Here is a 20,309-nt window from a genome sequence, read left to right as displayed (position 1 = left end):
TACCATGGTGAAGCAGACAGGTACTGGACTTGAGCACCATCTCCTAATCCATGGAATAAATGTGATATAACCTTTCTCCTTGGCCTTGTCTCTTGAAAAATAACTAAATAAAATGTAACCAAAAAACAAAACTGCATTGAAACATGGGAACAAATTCTCACTTATATGCTAATACACTGTAAGCAAAATCCCTCTGGCACAACATGGGTGAAAATTGTGCCTACATTATCAGCCAGTAATGGTGGGTTCCTGAAATCTGTGGCCTGATGTGAGCAGATGGCTACCTGTCCTACACACTTCTTCCCATGTGATCCATCTATTCTGTCTGCCTCATTTTTACAACTGGGACTTCTGAGACGGGAGGGTTGATGGCAGAGCAAAACCTCCTGATCCTCTTGATGAGCAGTACAGAATGGGAGGCCCTGTCAGGTCCCCAAGGTCATTCCCTCCCATCTCCATGAGGGGAAGATCTCCCAAATCTTGGTGCAGGTTAGCCTGGATCATATGTGGCACTAGCATGCCCCGTGTATGGTTATGTACAGCCAGCACAGAGGATTTTGCTCTAGGTTGTGGACAGAGTGAGGAGGGTGAGAGTCTGTGTGAATGAGGCAAGACTGGGAGACTACTATGACTGCTTTCTTGCTGATCACGACCACTTATTGTCCTGTACTCTTGAAGTTGAAGAAAACTAGCAGATATAAGCATCTACCACTTTTGCTGCCTATTCAGGATTAGAGTATATCCAAAGGTCACCTTTGAGGATGCATTCTCATGCACAACTACCTCATTTAAGTAGGATACTCAGGTCAGATAAAAATTCATCTTGAAGACATCTGACTTCATTTCATGAAAGGAAAGAAATTCTGAATTAAAACTGCCTCCACAATTCTTCACCACTTTCTCTTTTTTACCAAAAAAATGCAATTGGGAAATGTTTAAAGCATTTCATTTGTTTTTCATTTAAACAGTGAGACAGCAAACAATAAAATAAAAAGAAAAAAATCCTGAATTAACTGAGAGCATGAATTACATTTTAATATGGTTTTTCAGTGAAAAAAAAGGATCCAGCCACTGCAAAGTACAATTGAAATTCATGGTCTATTTTATAACTTGTGGTGTTCAATCCTATTAAACAGGAGGGAAATGAATAATATGACTATATCTATATAGATTATCTCTAGTTCTTTTTTATAAAGGTGAAAAATGCATTACATGACCTACTATACAGGTTCCCTCCTTAGTGAGCTAACCACTGCAGTATTTGCCTACAGTGTAGCTTCACGAGGGAGCAAGGTGGATGTTAATACACCATAGCATTCACAAAGTAGCAGGTTCTGCTCACATCTGTACTTTAGTCTTGAGTTGGGCATTAGAGCTAGCTGTATTCTTTGCATCTTGCAGATGGACAGCCTCCTTGGAGTCAGTATTTTTAGAGATGACTTTTGCATTTGGCAGGTCAAGAGAGGTTATAAACATCAGAGTGGATTTTTGTAGTATTTCCTCTTCTGTGTTTATGAAATAATGTTTTGACTCTTGGATAAGCTTCTGTTAATTTATCTTTTTTTCCCCCTTTCCTTAGAGAATATGGATTATCGTACCTTTCTTTAAGAGCTAGCATTGGACTATGGACTGCAACTTTATGCATCATCCTTGTTGCAACTGATGCAAGCTCCCTAGTCTGTTACATTACCCGGTTTACTGAAGAAGCATTTGCCTCTCTTATCTGCATCATTTTCATTTATGAGGCCTTAGAGAAGCTATTTCATCTCAGTGAGACGTATCCAATCAACATGCATAATGATTTGGAACTGCTCACTCAGTACTCGTAAGTAAGATTTCTTTTGTTAACCATGGCACCTTCTTTTTCATACATAATGGTATACATCAGGAAAAGCACTTTCATGCTCGAGACACATTGCTTGACATTCAACAACCTATGGATGTGATAGAGTAATCCAATGTTTTTCAGAACTATAGTTACTATATGTCCTGGAGGAGTCATTTCTCCTCTTGGTCCATGTGATCATAATGGGAGCTAATTGCATATATTGGGGGGGAAAGGGAATAACACCTGTTAGTGCCTGATTCTGCTGTGCTGACGTGGTGGTGTAGTGGTGTTTTAAAAAAAAGTGGATAACTAACCTAAACTAAACTCCACATTCCTTAAATGAGAAGTGGGTAAATTTGGTTTATCCTTGACTGCACTATGATGCGACAGGCAGAACTACAGTTGACTTTGGTGACATTTTTGCCTTCATTAAAACTGGATGGGATGGGACCCTTCTTTTACAATAAATTTTAGCTTTATGAAGATTGTTTTCTTGAATTCTATTTCCTTCCTCCTCCCATCAGTATAAAGATCTTTTTTTAAAAAGGGATATTGATTTACCTGGGACAGGATTCTGCCCTTGGTACACTGAGGTATATTGGGAAGGTGGTTAGTAGGGGGTATGCTTTCCAGCTGGAGCCTTTCGGGAGAAATCTGGCTGAATCAGATAGAATTCCAATATTTCCAACCTCAGTGTTAATAAATTAAATTAATTACTAGTTTGGTAAAGTAATTTGAGATATTTGGATGTGAGATGCTATGCAACTGCAAAATATTAATTTTAACATGAATGTAGCTCAGTTCTGCTCCTAATATAGACAGGTCTCCCTGCCCTACATATTAAATTCTCCTTTTCATTTTAAATAGACACGATATTCTTCCTCACATCACAGTCCTGAACTGTATGCTGATGCATTTCACATCAGAAAGGGTTGCATTTCTGTAGTGAGTGAAATGATTCCTATATGTAAACTGTATAAGGTGTTTTGACATGAAAGGCACTATGGCCTGGTTTTGCACAGCTTTAGTTTTTGGATTTTTACTTAATATATTGCTGAATGATTCCTTACAATAGTGTAGTATCAGTGCTCTATAATTTTCTTTGCAAGCACTTTGTTTTAAATTTTATTTTAATAAATTATAAAGTAACACTTACATAGTATTTCTCTGTTGTCATTTTTGCATATGCAATTTTGCCTCTCCTTACAGGGATATAGTTCCCATTTAAGGGAGAGCAGAATATGATCTCCAGACTATAGCATTAGGGGTCTGAACCTGAAAAGTGAAATCAGTGAGAATGCAGGTGCTCAGTACCTGTCAGCATCAGGTTGTGGTTACTGGGTCTTCTCTGTGACGTTTAATAACGAGTTTTTTGGTTTGGCTTGCTCAGCTTAAGAATCTTCACTTTATTGTTGAGTTCTGAAAGATGCATGTGGGTGAAGAGATTCAGAAAATAAAGAAGTAAACTAAGCTAACAAGGACAGTTATTGAGAAGTAAGAGCAGATGAAGTCACTTACGTTATATGAGAAAAAAATAGTCTAATGAAAAAGGACAGAATTCAGTGGCACCCTGGGGCTGATGAAGGCCAGTCTCCTCAGCAAGTGAAACATGTCAAAAAGCATTCTCAGGCTGGAGAGTCTCTCCAGAAGTATGGTTTTTTTAAATGATTTTGCTGAACTCACATGAACTCTCTGCGTAAGGAGAGTGGGATCAAGAAACAGCAACACTAGGGCAAGGCCACCACCTCCTGTTCCAAGGGAGAATAACAGTGACTCGGCCAAACCTGTCATTTGCATTTTGAGCTGGGGGGAAAAGAAAAGAAAAAAAAGAAAAGAAAAGGACCAAGAAGCATTGAAATGTTGTATTTTGTTTTCTTTGAAAATATAGGTAGTGAATCTGGAGCTGAGCACACATACACATTCGCTTTATAGATAGTCAGTAAGGCTAAGATTTTGTCACGGGTATTTTTAGTAAAAGTCACAGATAAGATGTGGGCAATAAACAATAAATCACAGACACTGGAGCTCCGCCACCCAGGCTGACAGCGGAGTCTGTCGCCTGGGGCTGACAGCACAACCCCTGCTGCCCGGGACTGAAGTCACGGAGGTTACATAAAATCACAGAATCCGTGACTGACTCAAACTTTTCAATAAGTTATGGTTAGATGTGTATATACTCTCTCATCATATTGTGCAAGTATTCTTCCTCTGTGGTATTTTAACTTAAAGAATAGACATGGGTTTATTAGCTTTTCTCCAAATGCACATTCAGGCAAAGCAGACTATCTGTAAATGCCCCAGGGATGAAATCCTGGCCCCAATGAATTCATAGGAGTTTTTCCACTGACTTCAATGGGGCCAGGATTTCACCTTAAGGATCTGTAAGGGGTCTAATGTGTGTGTTTTTGAGTATATGTGTGTGGGGGTGGCGGGGCTGTGTGTGGTCTTTTCAGAAGCCTCAATACCTCTGAGCATTTATGGGTCAAAAGGAAATGGGCTCTGGTGTTCTCATAGTATTTATGTTCATGAACAGTTGAAATGTTACATGAAGACCAAATCTTGTTTTATTTGGGCCCGAGATGGCAAGCAGACTTTAAAAACACCTCATGGGTTTACCTTAATCACACATTAATCACATATTGTTCAAGTTATTGTGGAAATACAATTAACAGCTTCCTATGTACAGCAGAGCTGCAGTAGTATATGTCTCCATATTTTAAGGGATAACATTATCATCGTAACTCAATTGACAATGGTGGCATTTAAAAATAAAAATAATTGCTGTTAAATTATACTTACATAGAGTCCTTAGAACACCTGATATATTTGTGAGGGGGAACCGTGTACTTCCTATGCTCCCTTAATGAGTATCTACAGTATACTTTCTTTTTGCTGCCTTTCATTGCATGTAGAACTTGCAGGGCACTGACAGCAGGAAGAAGAGTGCCAACCAAATTGTCATCATCTCCTCAAACTGTAGCTTTGGGACTTCCTGTCCTATAACATTGGAATATCAGCCAAACAGTGTCAGAATTTCTAAGCACAACTCCGCAAAAGGCATGTGCTTTTCAGATGTTTTCCAAATACCTATCACTTTATTGTTTCAGATGATACTGTACTGACATTATTTAACTATCTACATCAAATGTCTGATGTCATATTTTCTACACTTATTTTTTCTTTATAGGGTCCTCGTTTTGGGCATCTTTTCTTGGTTAATCACGAATTTCTTTCAGTTATGGAAATGCACATTTATTTGCACTTTTACATTATGTTCCACTTTGTGTAGTCCTAATTAGTATTTATATCCATATCTTCCACCTTGTATGCATGCCCTATGATTATTTATGCCAGCTGGCCCCATTAATACCAAACCCAGTGACTGACTTAATGCAGATATCATATTAGATGGACCTCTGAATACTGGCCTTTATCAGGAAAAGCTTTCAGTGACACCTCACAGTTTAACTGCTGTAATCGCCAAATCTCATTCAAATTCTTTGCCCTTCAGATCCTCACATCTTCTGTTAAAAACACACCTCTTCCGACCTCCTATCTTCCAGCCTTACATAGTTGGAAGTTTATAGCTTACATAGGTTGAACAATTCTATTTTCAAGACTTGGCTCCACACCTGTTCTTTTTCCTTTATCTTCAACTGTTACATGGGATGTCAGTGTCCATACTGACAATTTGCATCATACTGCCATTGCTTCAGGACATGCTCTGACATCTAGGAGCACACTTGCCTGTGCCAAGGATTATGCCCTTGAGGCAGCTGTTTGCTTTTTCCTCTTGCAAAATTGTCCAAATAAGTTTTTAATTGTTAGCAAACCCTTGGCAATTCTTCTGTAATGAACTTCAAAAGGTTGAGAGATTCGTTTCTATTTGGATGCTTATCCAAAGTTTATCTAGGTCACGTCAACTCTGGAGCTAGAAGTGTAATTTCTGTCTTGGGTAGATATACCCATGCTGGCTCTGGTCGAACTAGTACACTAAAAACAGCAGTAGCTTTGACAGCATGGGTGGTGGGATGGGCTAGCTTCCCTCTCTGAAACCCTAGGTACATACCTGGGGAAGCTGACCCATCCTGGCATCTGTGTAGTTGCAGCTGCAGCTGCATTGCTCTTTTTAGCACATGAACTCCATCATAACTAGTGCAAGTATGTCTACCCAAGATGTAACTTATATCTCCTGCTCCAATGAAGACTCTAGCTGAATCTTCAAAGCTAACCTGGAAAACTCAAGTTTTACTGTTAAATTTCCAGAATTCCCTGCCTCTGGGGGTGGAGAAGTTCTGGAACAGCCTTCCAAGAGGAGCAGTGGGGGCAAAAAACTTAACCGGCTTTAAGACTGAGCTTGATAAGTTTATGGAGGAGATGTTATGATGAAACTGCCTACAATGGCATATAGCCAATCTGCGACTGCTGGTAGCAAATATCCCCAATGGCCAGTGATGGAACACTTGATGGGAGGGCTCTGAATTACTACAGAGAATTATTTTCCAAGGGACTGGCTGTTGGGTCTTATCTAAAATCTCTCGGTCCAGATGACCACCATATTTGGGGTAGGGAAGGACTTTTCTCCTGGGTCAGATTGGCAGTGACCCCGTGGGGGTGTTGGCCTTCCTCTGCATCATGGGGCACAGGTCACTTGTAGGTTTAAACTAGTGTAAATGGTGGGTTCTCTGTAACTGGAAGCCTTTCAGTCATGATTTCAGGATTTCAATAAGTCCATCAGAAGTTATGGATCTATTACAGGAGTGGGTGGGTGAGGTTCTGTGTCCTGCAATGTGCAGGAGGTCAGACTAGATGATCATAATGGTCCCTTCTGGCTTTCAAGACTATGGATCTATGAGAAGGCTGGGCACTGGGGCCATGTGCTGAGTCTGGAAACTTCTGGTGGGGGCGAGCCTGGCTCAGCTGTTTCCTCTCCTTCCCTCCCTCCCCCAACTACTTTAGGGCTTCCTGGTGTTTCTAGTGTACTGTGTGTACTTAAAATGTTACTGTTTCTGCTTCTTTGATGGTGGCATGAACTTGGCCTCAGAATGGTCATTGATTTTTGGCAGGATGCCAACATTTTCCTGAGGAACACAAGTGAGAGAAAGGAAATGATGATTTTTAACACTTTATCTCAGCCACATCTGAATGGAATTTCACGGGACAAAGAAAATGCTCTTCTGTAGCCGGAGGGGATTCCAAATATCAAAGTTCTGCTGCAAACAAAGAAGGTGTGGCAGCATCTCAAAAGAAAACATTGCAAGTATCCTTTTTAACGGAAAGTATTACGCAACCTAAAGATAGGGGTTGCTACCAGTCCCTCCTGTAATAAACTGCAGAAGACAGTAAAAGGAATAACTAGGATAACCAGTTTCTAACAAGTAGACATAAGTATTTGGATGTAACTATATTGTAAGTCATTCTAAAATCATTCCTAAAATTTCATTTCTGCCAATTTACCTTCAAGAAGTGAACTAAAATTTAACAAAAGACAACAGCCTCAAAGAATTGAACCATCTTTAACTGAGTAACCACATGATCTAGTTAATGTAGCTCTTGTCCTGCTTCTCTCCCCACTCTTTTTGTTTACTATCCTCACTTGTTGCATCTGTCTGAATTTTGGTCCTGATCCTGCAATGAGCTATATGCAAGAGGATCAACGCACTCAAACCCCGACCCCAGTGACTTCAGTGGGGACATATGTGAATGCAGGATTGGGGCCTGGAATTGTAACATCTTTAGAGCAGGGACTATGTCAGGCATTCAGAAATAATGAAAAATAGTAATAGTCAGAATAGTTAACTCGAAACAAATGCAAATTCTACCTTTATAATGTTCTTCAATGTGCTACAGTTGTGAATATTTTTTTCAGGAGTATTGCCCTGAAGAAATTAAAATGGCAACTCTGACTAAGGTCAGATAAACATGTAATCTGTTTATGTGGTGTGCACATACTTTTTGGCTTGTTTTTTGTTACTGTAACCTTTTCATACTTGTGTTGTCCTTGGTGCTTGTAAGTTGGCATGGCAACCTCTCCTCATTTCACCCTCCCTCCTTCTCCTCCTCCTCCTTCTGCTTTCTGCTAGTGTTTATCAAATGTTTCTTCTAGGTGAGGCCTATCTGGAGCATTGGTATATGGGGAAACGAAGTTTTAATGTAGATAGACTTCTTTGTTAAAAACATAGTGCTTCTCCGACCTCTCCCCCAATCATATGAGTTAAAAATATTAACAGGAGCTGAAGAGCAGAACAAAATAGGCATCTTAGGTGAAAGGAGTTCTGCTTTAAAAACAACGATCCAGTATTCTTAAGTAGCTTAAAATGCTGCTTATCTTATCTTTAAATATGGGATTCAAATCACGTCTTTGCTTGATGTTTCTGGGTTCTTGAGACCTTAAGGGTATATCTACAGAGCATAATAAGCCTGATCTGTGTGACCCGCACCTACAGACTTGATGTTTCCAAGCCTGTGCTTGAGTGTCTGCACTGCACTAGAAACTAAGGCCTCACAACCATCCTGGGGTGTCCATACTGCACTACCCCATCCCGAGTCACAATTTCAGTGTCTATGGATTTATACCATCCTACCCCAGGGTTCCTAGTGCCCTCTGCAGTCTAGCTGCTTTATAGCTTCATTCACAGTGAGCTGTCAAAGAACTTGTCTGTCTGTCCCATGGGAGTTGACTAGAAGTGTGGTGATAGTTTATCAGCACATCCAACCGAGCATTGTATGCTGAAAGCTTCCAGCAGCCGGAGCCATCAGTGGGGATCACAATGCAGCGGAAGAACTTCACTCCACGTCATGCTGTCAGTCCAGTTTTGGGAATCAGGCACAGCATCTGCAGGACACTGATGGACATTTTGGCTGCAGGGTTTTGACCTGTTGAAGGCACATCTCGGAGGCAGATACTAACACGCCAGCTGCAACCCAGCTGATACTGCTCATGCCTGTTTGCCTTAGCTGCAGATTCCCCATGTAGACCATCATTTCTGGAGTAGGGCCACAAGCATAGATTGGTGGGTCCACATCATCATGTGGATCAGGGTTGACCATCAAGTCCAGAATTTTTACATGAGGAAGCAAACATTCATGGAGGTTTGTGATCAGCTTGCCCAAACCCTGCAGTGCCACAACACCCACATGAGGGTCCATGATCGGGTCGCTGTAACCACCTGAAGCCGACTACCCCAGACTGTTACAGATCTGTGGCTAACCAGTTTGGAGTATCAACTGTGTGGGTTGTTGTGGCACAGGTTTGTGAGGCAATTAAGGTCTTCCAGAGAGCAGTTACAAATAGAGTCACCATGGTTATTCTAGGGTCTCCTGCTTACCACCTGTTGCCAGGGATTATGAAACTGTACCCTGATTTCAGAGGACCTGGCAAAAGACGGTTCAGCTACACACTTGGTAGCTGCAAGATGGTGGTGGAATAGGCATTTGGCAGACTGAAATCCCATTGGCACTGCCTTCACAACCGCTTGGATTCCAATATCTTCAATGTTATTGTGTCCTGCTGTGCTCTGCTCAATGTCTGCAAGCACAAGTAGGAACCTTTTTGCCAGGAGTGGACTCAAGACACTGCTGGATTTCTGAACAGGCACACTATCCAGACAGAGTACCTATCATGACTGTGCTGGATCCACATGCGCAATGGATATCAGGGATGCCTGGTGCACCCACATAATGGGTTTGCATGGTCCTATGCATGAAAGGGAATGAAATGGTATTTGAGGCTGTGCTGTGTATGGATGTGGGGATTTGTTTTAGATGTGTTGGTATTACGTATTATGAATTTTGGAAACACTTTAATAAAATATATGGAAACCTGTTATGCATTTTATCAATATCAGCCATGTGCTTCAACTTTCAGTGGGTGGATTACTGTGATGACACTTTTTGTAAATTTTTATTATGAAAATTATTGAGAATGGACATGTAATGACATTTTTTTAAAGTTAGTGCCACTTTTAACATTACATACAAAAAAACTTGCTATTGTAACTCTGTGTGCAAATTCAATATTTAAGTGTAAGCAGGTATTTACATACCAAAGTAAGAACCAGAAAAGCAGACCAGCTGCCATCAAAACTTAAAACACAGTAAACAAACTCAGCGCCAAAACAGTGAAAGATGCATGTTCGCAGATGACATGTTCAGCTATTCCTGTGTGCCCCTGTTCTTCTGTTCTCCTTGGACTTTCTGGTGCATTTTGCATGTGCGGATTGCAGCTGGACTGGAGTGGATGAATGTAGAGGTTATATTTATCTGTTCTGTGTGCTATTGTTCATGGCCTGTGACGTGGTCCAGCCAGTCCCTGAATTGTCCAAAGATGGCATAGCCTGCAAGACACAGCAGCATGGAGGTGACTCAAGGCATTTAGGAGGTGAAGATGGCAGTGGAGCCTGCAGTCTGGTAGCCATGAGTGCAAGTCACTGCTCAAATAGGTCCTTCTGCTCTGTCTTCCACCTTCAACCTGTGGTCATGCTCCAAAAATCTGTCCACCAATCTCTTCTTGCGTTGTGCAGTCTCTGACTCTCTTTCCATCCATCTGACATCCATATTCCTCTGATACTCCATTTAGTCCTTCTGGAACTCTGTCTGCTGGTTTGTTTTATCTAGTAGAATCTTTCCCATCAGCTCATCTTGGACTTTCTCCTTGCCTGTAGTAGGTGGGTCTAATTCCTCAGGCACCTGGTGCCTCAGTCAAAGAAGCTACTTTAATTAAAGGCCAGAAGATTATACTTTTTATCTGTGGGCTTTATTTTATGCACACAAACATCAGCCACTTTAGACATCCTTTGGAGCAACACTGAAAGACTTCACATATCATGGTAAGATGCAACATAAAAATTCAGTTGAAATGATTTCTATATCTCCTTGATTATTTTCCAGGGTGGGGAGGAATAAGAACATTTATGAGTGGTCTAGCTATGGATTTTTCAATCCTTTCAGGCAGGGCAAGTGCTGGAGAACATTGATATTCTAGAGGTCCCCATGTGGAAGCATGAACTTTAGGCATCTAGTGACTGACCAGTGTGTGTCACAATGTAGGGGGCTCTTGATTTACAGAGGTGGCCCTAATAAGTGTGCTCTGCCCTGGCACATAGCAGATCATCTGGAGTTCCTACTCCGTGAGTTCACTTTCATCACCAGTCAACAATGGGGGGAAATTCTTAGTAAAATCAACAAGATGCTGAGTTAGCATGAAGATGTAATTCATCCTCCTTACAAGCACCTTGCATCTATGCACTGACCCAAATCCTGCCTGCCAAGGGGACTCCTAACACAGATGGACGGCCACCCTGTGCTGTAATTTGAATTAATATATTAAAGCCAGCAATGGACTAAATACACATTTGGTTTTGTTTGGACCTGTAACAGCCGGGTTTCTTGGGACTCAGTTTACAGGTAATCCAATGACAGTGCAGGCGTGGCTGATTTATAAGATGCTCTGTATTACCTAGGAGGGGTACATGAGGCTGTTAACTGTGGAGCCCCAGCCCATATTTATAACAATCAGCGAGTAACTAGTAAAAACGCCACAACTGTTTGTTTCATTTTTTTCTTTTTTTGCGATGTTCATTTTGAATTCCATGGGGCGTCAGGAGGAAGAAAGGGCTGCTAGGGGAATGGCATGGGTTCTACCTTGAACAGAAGTGCACCAAAACCCCTGCTTGTATTAATAACTTAATAGGGCCACTAACTAAAAAATCCCTTCTATTTATATATTAATAACAACAAACATGGGAGGAGAAACTTACCAGGCTCCATCTTCAGCACTTGCTTTGATACCGTTTCTACAGTCGCCTTCTCCCCAGGGCTTGCTCTGATACCACTTTTGCAATCAGCTGCTCCCCACACAGCTCCTCTAAGTAGGGATCTAGGATGTGCAGCAGCTGCTATAACCTCTTCAGTTACTGTCCTCAGCACCGGAGTCACCTCTGGCCCCTCATCCAACCAGGCTGCACTCCAGCGGTGCTTGTGACTAGGGAGAGAGGGCCAGCCCTGCCTAGCAGATAGTGATGCATCACTGTGGGCTCAGTGATCACTGCAGTTTCCAGTCGAATTCCTCATAAAAGAGGCCGAAAAATGGGGAATTCCCAGAGGTGCTGTTAGAATCTTTGATTTTGCAGTACTCCTGTTTTCAGCCGTTCAGTCTGCTCTGTGCAATGTTCTGCTGTCCAGTCAATCCCCAGTGGTGACAGCTGCTCAGATATAGCTTTGTAGACATAATCATTTCTTGTGCTCTTGCTGAAATTGAATGTCTTGCTCTCCTCATGCCTAAGGTTAACCAGAATCCAGCTGTGTTCCGTTGGCCAGCTAGCAGCATGCTAGATGCAAGACTTCTTAGTGCTGGCTGTATTGATATGTGTGAGGGTTGACTGTTTCAAGCTGAGCGTGGAAATGATGGGTTAAATGCTGAGAAGCTGTATCTATACCAGTAGGTTGCTTCTGCTTCCTGGGAGCTGAATGGGAAATTATGGGATGGATGGGTAGCACAAGGTTAGCGTTGATGACCCGAGGCAGATGACCTGGACTTGAGCTTCATCCACACTGCAAAATACCAAGGCTTTGACCCATATTACAGTGGGACTCAGGCTCTGACCTATTCCCCCCCTACAGTGGGACTCAGGCTCTGACCTATATCCCCCCCCGGCAGAGTCCAGTGGGGTTCCTGGCCCGAATCAGACTAATTTTATGTGTGGCTAGAAGGACGGCTTGGTCCTAAATCTGGGTCAGAGCTCAGGCTTGTGTGCTTTGTAGACATAATCTTAGACACTATGTCTTTCTTTATTGGATTGTTTTTTTCAAAATGATGAGTTCATGTTGTTTCTTAACCAAATAATTCTTCACCAGAAGTTACTCAATTATTAACAGATTACATTGAATAATTTCAAAGTGATTTCTTGGCATAGTAGTATGCATATTACAATCTGTTTTAGTATTGACATGTACTTAAGAATTAGGAGTAGAAAATCCCACTCTTTGATTTATTTAAGAAGCCAAGTTCATGTCAATCTGGCATGTGTTATGAGGCGTATAGAAATCAATGCCTATGCAATGTATCATGAAGACTAGTTTTGCACATACAGTGCTGAATGCGTGCCAGCTTTAGATGTTTCACTGTGTCTGTAAATTAAAGACACAGTTTACTTAGAGGCAAATTCTGTTAATTTTTATCTTGCAAAGTCCTGTGGTAACTGAAATGAATGGAACTGCAGGGAAGGTAAGCCAGGACAGAATTTGACTCCTGGTTTACAGCATTCCTCATTAGCACCACAGATGTAAAACTGAGTTTGAATTAATGAATTATTTTTAATTTAAATGTTTATGGAAGTTCATTCTCTGTGCATTGTAACACCTGCTGATCCCTCCTACTACTATCCCTCCTGGTTGCCTTATCCTCCAGTGACTTCCCTCTTCTTCCCAAAATTACACTAACCTCAGCATGCAGTTCCTCCTTGCTGCCCTGGACAAATACCAGCTTCAACACAGCTACTGTTTCCCTTTTCCCTCCACCTGTGCCTGCCATCTGCCAGAACTCTACCCCACCTACCATCCAACTACTCTCCCAGCTGCTACCCTCCCCTTCCTCCCAGCTGCTGCTTCTTCTGTCTCTCTTTTGCTGGTATGACATGTGCCCTTTTCACTTCCCACTTGCTGACACCCCCTTCACTATCACCTCTTTTGCTCTGGAAACCCTAGAGAGGACTCCCACCTGGCCCATTCCCATCCCTCAATCATCCAGTTTTCAGGTGTTATGGAGTGAAAACCACATAATTTCTGAGGATTATGAGGACTTTAAAAAGACTTTGGCTAGTTTTGATATGTTTATTGATTTGTCTCTTAAGCCATGGATACAGTACATTCTAACAATCAGAATTCAAGTGACAATGAACATTCTCCATATAGAACACATAGTACCATATTTCTAAACTTCTATTAGATCAAATCTGTTGTTACAGAGAGATGTTTCTTGTCTTGGAAGGGGGGTTGAGCTCACATCTCAGAACCGTTTCTTCGTGAAAGCTTTTAGATGAAGTGTCAGTGTGAAAAATGCCTCCCACATAGTAGAACTTCTTTTCTGAACATTAACCCATTATTGGCCATAGTTGCAGACTATGGAGCTGCTGACAGTGCATGGACTGCATTCTAAAAAAGTCAGAGTCTCAGTTAGCAAAGGTTTATCTTCATGAATTATAGGAAATGGTAACAAAATGAGGAATTGTTTTTAAATTTGTAGATTTCTGTTTTCCTGATTTTCTTCTCAATAGCTCAGCATTTATCCTTCCTCCCACAGTCCCAAGAACCAGATCCCTTGCCATTTCTTTATGCTGATATTTTAAATGTGTCCTGTCATATATGTAGCATAGTTGTAGCCATGTCAGTCCCAGGATATTAGAGAGACAAGGAGGGTGAGGTAATATCTGAAGTTCGTCCAAGAAAAGAGAAATGTGATAAAGAGAATGTGAGAACCCATTGCATTAAGGTAAAGCATTGGCCAAAAGGCCAAAGATGCAAAAAGCAGCATTTTGTCACTAGGTTGAGAAAAAGGATAATATAGTTCTGCCAACAGTGGTGCTGTAGTTTTACCATGTTATTTTTGTTCATAATAACACCTACGGGCTCACTACTGGCAAGCCTTCCCCTTGTCTGTGTTTTTGTCTGTGAAAATAGCAACTTCTTCCTAGTAAATCATTAGGTATCTATTAGCATAACCAAGATGACTGCCAAGGTGCTGGCTTATTACTGTTTCCAAAAAGGGCAGTAAAGAATATTATTTGGCAAAAATGGTGTTTAAAGCTTAACTACATTACTTTAAAAACCCATTTGTAGACATGTCCATAGCCCATTGTTGTTTGATTGGAACAAGGCATGAACTCTGCTGTAGGTCAGACAGTGTGCCTTGTGTGCTGAGTAGTTGCTAACCATAAAACTTTATCTTTCTAGCATTCTACACGGACTCTTTGAACCTGCAATAGTGACAGTGAGCTATTACTTACTCCAGCTTTGTGTGCACCATTTTGTCACACCACAGACAATATTCTGAGGAAGAGAAAACCACAACTGGAGCACACTGCAAAATATTTTACTTTAGTCCTGAGGGTTTAGCTCAGTATTACAGGAAAAAGTAGTAATGAAAGGAACTTTCATTTCATGTTATTGCTGCTGTATTCTCCTTTACCTATTTTAACATACATCTCAGAGCTCCTTTCACATTATGTTCTCTCTTGTTCCTTTGCTCTGCCAGTGATAACAGCATAAATGCGTCCTTCATCACTGTCTCCCATTTTATCCTCATGCTTTCTTCTATGTTGCTTTCTATCTGTGGAATAATCCCCCAATTCTAGTAAGCCCAACCCGACCCCATCTAACACATTAAGACCTTCCCAAAGACTCATTTCTTCTGAGAGGCCTAAAATGAGGTCAGAACACAAAAATGTATTAATATTTTTCAGTAGAGCTAGAGTAATTCCTCCCTCTAGGATTTGTTTGTGTGAGTCTGTTTCTAGACTGAACAGGGAGTGTCTTGATATCTATGTCTCATATGGTGCTTGTGGAAAGCGTGGGAAATGTATTGTGTTTATGAAAATTATTTGTGTGACTCAAGTTACCCACTCACTTTTGTACCTACTTGGTCTCAAGTACTTTCAGCTTCTTTCCAGAGACACTCACTGGGAGAAGGGGAATAAGCATTGAATGGATGGATATAGGTCACATTGACGTGAATGATCTATCAGTAATCATTAACATGTGAATAGATCTATGTTGGAGATACAAGGGTCATTAACTTTTAATGACTGCTGGCCTCAGGGACTTTCTGGAACATGGATGAGTGATTACCTATCCTATCACAGCCCCTCTCCTTCCTGAACCCCTATATGTGTGAAAAAAGTGTGACTGGGACCTGAAACAAAGAGCACAGGTGTTAAGGTATGCAGTGTAGTTGTAGCTGTGTTGGTCCCAGGATATTAGAGAGACAAGATGGGTGAGATAATATATTTTAATGGACCAACTTCTGTTGTGGAGTTTCCACTTCAGATGGCTAAATTCAATATCTTCTATTGTTTTGCAGTGTAGTTCTGGCCGTGTTAAGGGGGTTCTATAGACTCATAGAAACATAGGACTGGAAGGGACTTTGATAGATCATCTCATCCAGTCCCCTGCACTGAGGCAGGACTATATATTATCTAGACTATCCCTCACAGGTGATTGTCAAACCTGTTCTTAAAAACATCCAGTGTTGGAGATTTCATATCTTTCCTAGGTAATTCGTTCCAGTGCTCAATTACGCTTACAGTTAGGAAGTTTTTCCTAATGTCTAACCTAAATTGCCCTTGCTGCAATTTAAGCTCATTGCTTCTTGTCCTGTCCTCACTGGAGAACAATTGATCACCCTCCTCTTTATAACAACCTTTTATGTACTTAGACTGTTATCGTGTCATCCATCGGTTTTCTCTTCTCCAGACTAAACAAACCCATTTTTTTCAATCTTTGCTTGCAGGCCATGTTTTCTAGATCTTTAATCATTTTTTGTTGCTGTCCTCTGAACTTTCTCCGATTTGCCCACATCTTGCCCAGATGCCCATAACTGGGCACAGTACTCCGGTTGAGGCCTTATCAGTGCTGAGTAGAATGGAAGAATTACTTATGTCTTGCTTACAATACTCCTACTAATACATACCAGAATAATCACTTTTTTTTTTGCAGCAGTATTACATTGTTGAGTCATATTTAGTTTTTGATATACTATAATTCCCAGACTTTTTTCTGCAGTATTCCTTCCTAGGCAGTCATTTCCCATTTTGTATTTGTGTATTTTGTATTTGTGAATTGTGTATTATTTCTTCCTAAGCGTAGTAATTTGCATTTGTCTTTATTGCATTTCATCCTATTTATTTCAGACCATTTGTCCAGTTTGTTAAGATCATTTTCAATTCTAATCTTGTCCTCCAAAGCACTTTCATCCCCTCCCAGTTTAGTATCATCTGCAAACTTGAAAAATGTACTCTCCAAGTCATTTATTAAGATATTGAATACAATTGAACCCAGGATGGATCCCTGTGGGCACACACTTGATGTTGCCTTCAAGCTTGACTATGAACCACTGATAACTATTCTCTGAGTATGGTTTTCCAACCAGTTGTACACCCACCTTAAAGTAGATTCATCGAGGCTATATTTTCCTAGTTTATTTATGAGAAGGTCACATGAGACCATAGCAAAAGCCTTACTAAAGTTGAGATATATCACATCTATTGCTTCCCCCATTCACAAAACTTGTTACTTTGTCAAAGAAGGATATTAGGTTGGTCTGACATGATTTGTTCTTGACAAATCCATGTTGACTGTTACTTATCACCTTATTATCACCTAGATGCTTATGGAGTGTTTGATTACTTGCTCCATTATCTTTCTGGGAACTGAAGTTAAGGGGACTGGTCTATAATTCCCTAGGTAGTCATTATTACCCTTTTTATAGATAGGTGCTCTGACATTGGCAGACCAAGTGCCAGCTCATGCCAAGGTCCCCATGTCTCAATTGAACACTGACAACTACATAGCTGGAATCAGCCTGGCTCACCTGTTTGTTAGCATTGTTAATATACGTATTAGATTCATAAGAATGTGTTCAGTGTTTAGACATTACTGAAATGCTGGTGTGTTGTGTCATGCGTTACTGTCACAAATCCACAGGATTGGTGATATGGCCACAGTTTTGGAGCAGTCTCTAGGTCTAGGAGAAACCTCTTCAGTGTGCCTGATCCCCTAGGGCCCTTGCTCTTCCTCTAGAGTAAGCTACATGGCTTCACCACCTCTTCAGACTGGGCCTTTTGGGACTGCAACACTCTTGCTTCATCCCATGAGCTACCTTCAGGAAGTCCACCTGAGGCAGACTCCTGTGGAAACTTGTACACTCTTCAGGGATTAGTGCATTTTGCCCAGCATTTGCAGTGACAGTCATACAGCGCTGGCAAAACAGTAGGGATTATTAACTAGAACACAGCATAGGAAGTCCTTAAGGTAATATAAAGAAATGAAGGCTAATGTATAGTCCCTTCTGGTTAGCCCAGAGCCAAGCTGTAGAGAACCCTTGGTTCAAGCTCTGTCTGTTTTCCCCATCTGATTTCCTTCATCAATTCCTGATGAGAGCCCTGCTTGACTCCTTCCAGCAGCCAACCTGTATTCCCCACCTCTCCCCTTCCCAGTCCTTTGTTCTCCAGCTGGGGAAATGCTGGTGGCTTCCTGCAGAGAGGAGGGGCAATCTGTGGTCGCTAGTTGCTAGGTGTAAATGTCCCCTTGATTGGATTTGTCATTGTCTTCATGGATTCTCCATTGATATGGGGGTCCGACTCTGCCAGTGTTTTTCAAATGACCCACTTAGTCCCAGACAGCTAGTCCCATTCACACCTGTGTCTTACCTGCCCTGAGAGTAAGCATTCCTTTTCCACCTACTAGATAACAATGCAGCACATAGGGGAAACTGACGCACAAACAGGATTCATAAAAATACTACAAAATATTCCCATTTCATCACACTCACTTACAGCATCTGTATCCCATATTGTAAGATAATATTTTGGGGAGGGGGGGTTATTGGGAGCCTCTGTGACTGTGTACATCACCAGACAGGAGAGAGACATTAATTATTGTGAAGGGCTGATCTTCAACAGAAAATGTTACACTGTTCCCAAAAGGAAAGGTCAGTTGATAAGAGATGGACTATTGTGGGATTTTACAACTGGAATTTCCACAAGAGGACAAAATATTCGTATTGTTTTGCTCTCCCAGCAGAAGAGAGGATTCCAGTTGAGGACTATTAGGCAGGGCCAGTCTGTCTTCCAGGCCAAGGCACAGAGGGACCCTCTAACCAAACAAGGGGAAGATAACAGGTTATGGGAGAGTTATGTGTTTAGACTTTTCTTTACCATTTTAACCCAATATCCCTGAACACAGTATTCCTGCCGACTTATAAATTTGACTAATAAATTCCTGCTGATTAGTAGTTTTGAAAAGGCTGTCCTGTGTCATTGCAAACATCCATCTGCTAGCTGCATAGCTCCCAGGAGGATATATTTTCCCCAGAGCCCTGAGATTATTTGAAGAGGCAGAGCTGAAATCTCATTTTTTGCCATCTAGGTCCACTTCAGTATCAAGCCAGAATTTTCTGAGGAATTCCCTAAAGCTGTCATTACGGTATCCCCTGTAGCAACACTTGTACAGTGATAGTCACAACAAACTGATGTCTTAAACAAAGTGAATGTCTACTTTGACTTTAATTCTTTGTATCCGGTAGAAAATAAAAGAGTTTGATGCACTCACCGAGGATCTAATTCTGCTCCCACTTAAATCAGTGGCAAGACTCACATTGACTTTAATGTTGCAGGCTCAAGATTTCGTCTATATGGACTGTACTTATACACATATCTTGCATATAAATGGTCTGCCACCAACCAATGTCTATGGAATTTAGTAAATGCTAAACTAGAGCTTCATGTCTCCCTGGGAAGGACTTACTGATAATGCTGGTGAGAAGGAATCTATTTATATAGCATTATAGAATGTGATTGACCCAACCACAAAATTCACCCAATATTTTCAGGTGTTTGTCTGATTTTTATTGTCAGAATTATGAAATTCCAAAAGGTGAATTACTCAGTCAGAATATTTATTAAATTCTCTCACCAGTTGTCACACTTCTGATTGTAAGGGGTTAGAAACTTTTTGTGTACTGTATCTGACTTTTAAATGTAACTTTATAATTTATAACTCATTCAGGTATACAGTTTAGTATTGGTGGCATACACAGTCTTTCCTTCTACTGAGAAAGTGTCACCATATATCCTTGTGGCCTTCTGTAATCAAAAGCCAGTGGGCCATATCCCACTCTCTGGCCAACCTGCAGTTGGCACTGGACTTCAGGGGACAGTAAGCTTCTGGTCCCCTGTGTTCATCGGAAATAATAGTAACTGGAAATATCCACATGTGCATTGTTGCACAAACACCAAGTGTTTCCTTACAATAATGTAAATGGTACATTGTTATGTATCAGCATTATTATGCTACTTTAATCCAGTATTAACATATGTGTTCTATTTATTTTATTCTATAATATTTTAACTAATTTTTTAACATACTTACTCTGCGCCCAGAGCCTGATCCAAAGCCCATTGAAGTTTGTTGAAAGAGTCAAGTGACTTTGGATCGGGGCATCCATTTTCAAGTTTTTGTATGCCATTGCTTTATTTTGTGTTCCTTATTCATGGGATGCTAGGGTTTGTTTTTTCCGTTTCATTTTTAATAATATGATTTCATTTAAAGTAAAACCAAGGAGATCTACAAAGAAAATATCTCCATATGTTAAATGCAAGTGTGAGGTCACGTGTACAGTACTTCAGTGGAAATATAGTAGTACTACTTTGTACTTTGCTGTATAGAGAGCAGAAGTTTTAATTTGCAGAACATAAAGTACTTTATAAAC

At 40.9% G+C, this 20,309-nt stretch overlaps 1 protein-coding gene across 2 annotated transcripts in view; it reads left to right on the top strand.

Moving 5' to 3' along the window:
- Nucleotides 1-20,309, top strand: part of SLC4A10 (solute carrier family 4 member 10) — a 171,542-nt gene that overhangs the window by 124,872 nt on the left and 26,361 nt on the right. For both annotated transcript variants that reach the window (XM_067549364.1, XM_067549362.1), the window contains exon 14: nt 1,580-1,825. In XM_067549364.1, coding sequence (XP_067405465.1) covers nt 1,580-1,825 — 246 coding nt within the window. The remainder of the gene's footprint in view (nt 1-1,579; nt 1,826-20,309) is intronic.

This window comes from Emydura macquarii, unplaced genomic scaffold (genome assembly GCF_026122565.2).
Source record: "Emydura macquarii macquarii isolate MOO-44397 ecotype Brisbane River unplaced genomic scaffold, CSIRO-AGI_Emac_v2 contig_1253, whole genome shotgun sequence".
Classification (NCBI taxonomy): Eukaryota; Metazoa; Chordata; order Testudines; family Chelidae; genus Emydura; species Emydura macquarii.
This window is presented reverse-complemented; position numbering and strand designations above follow the sequence as displayed.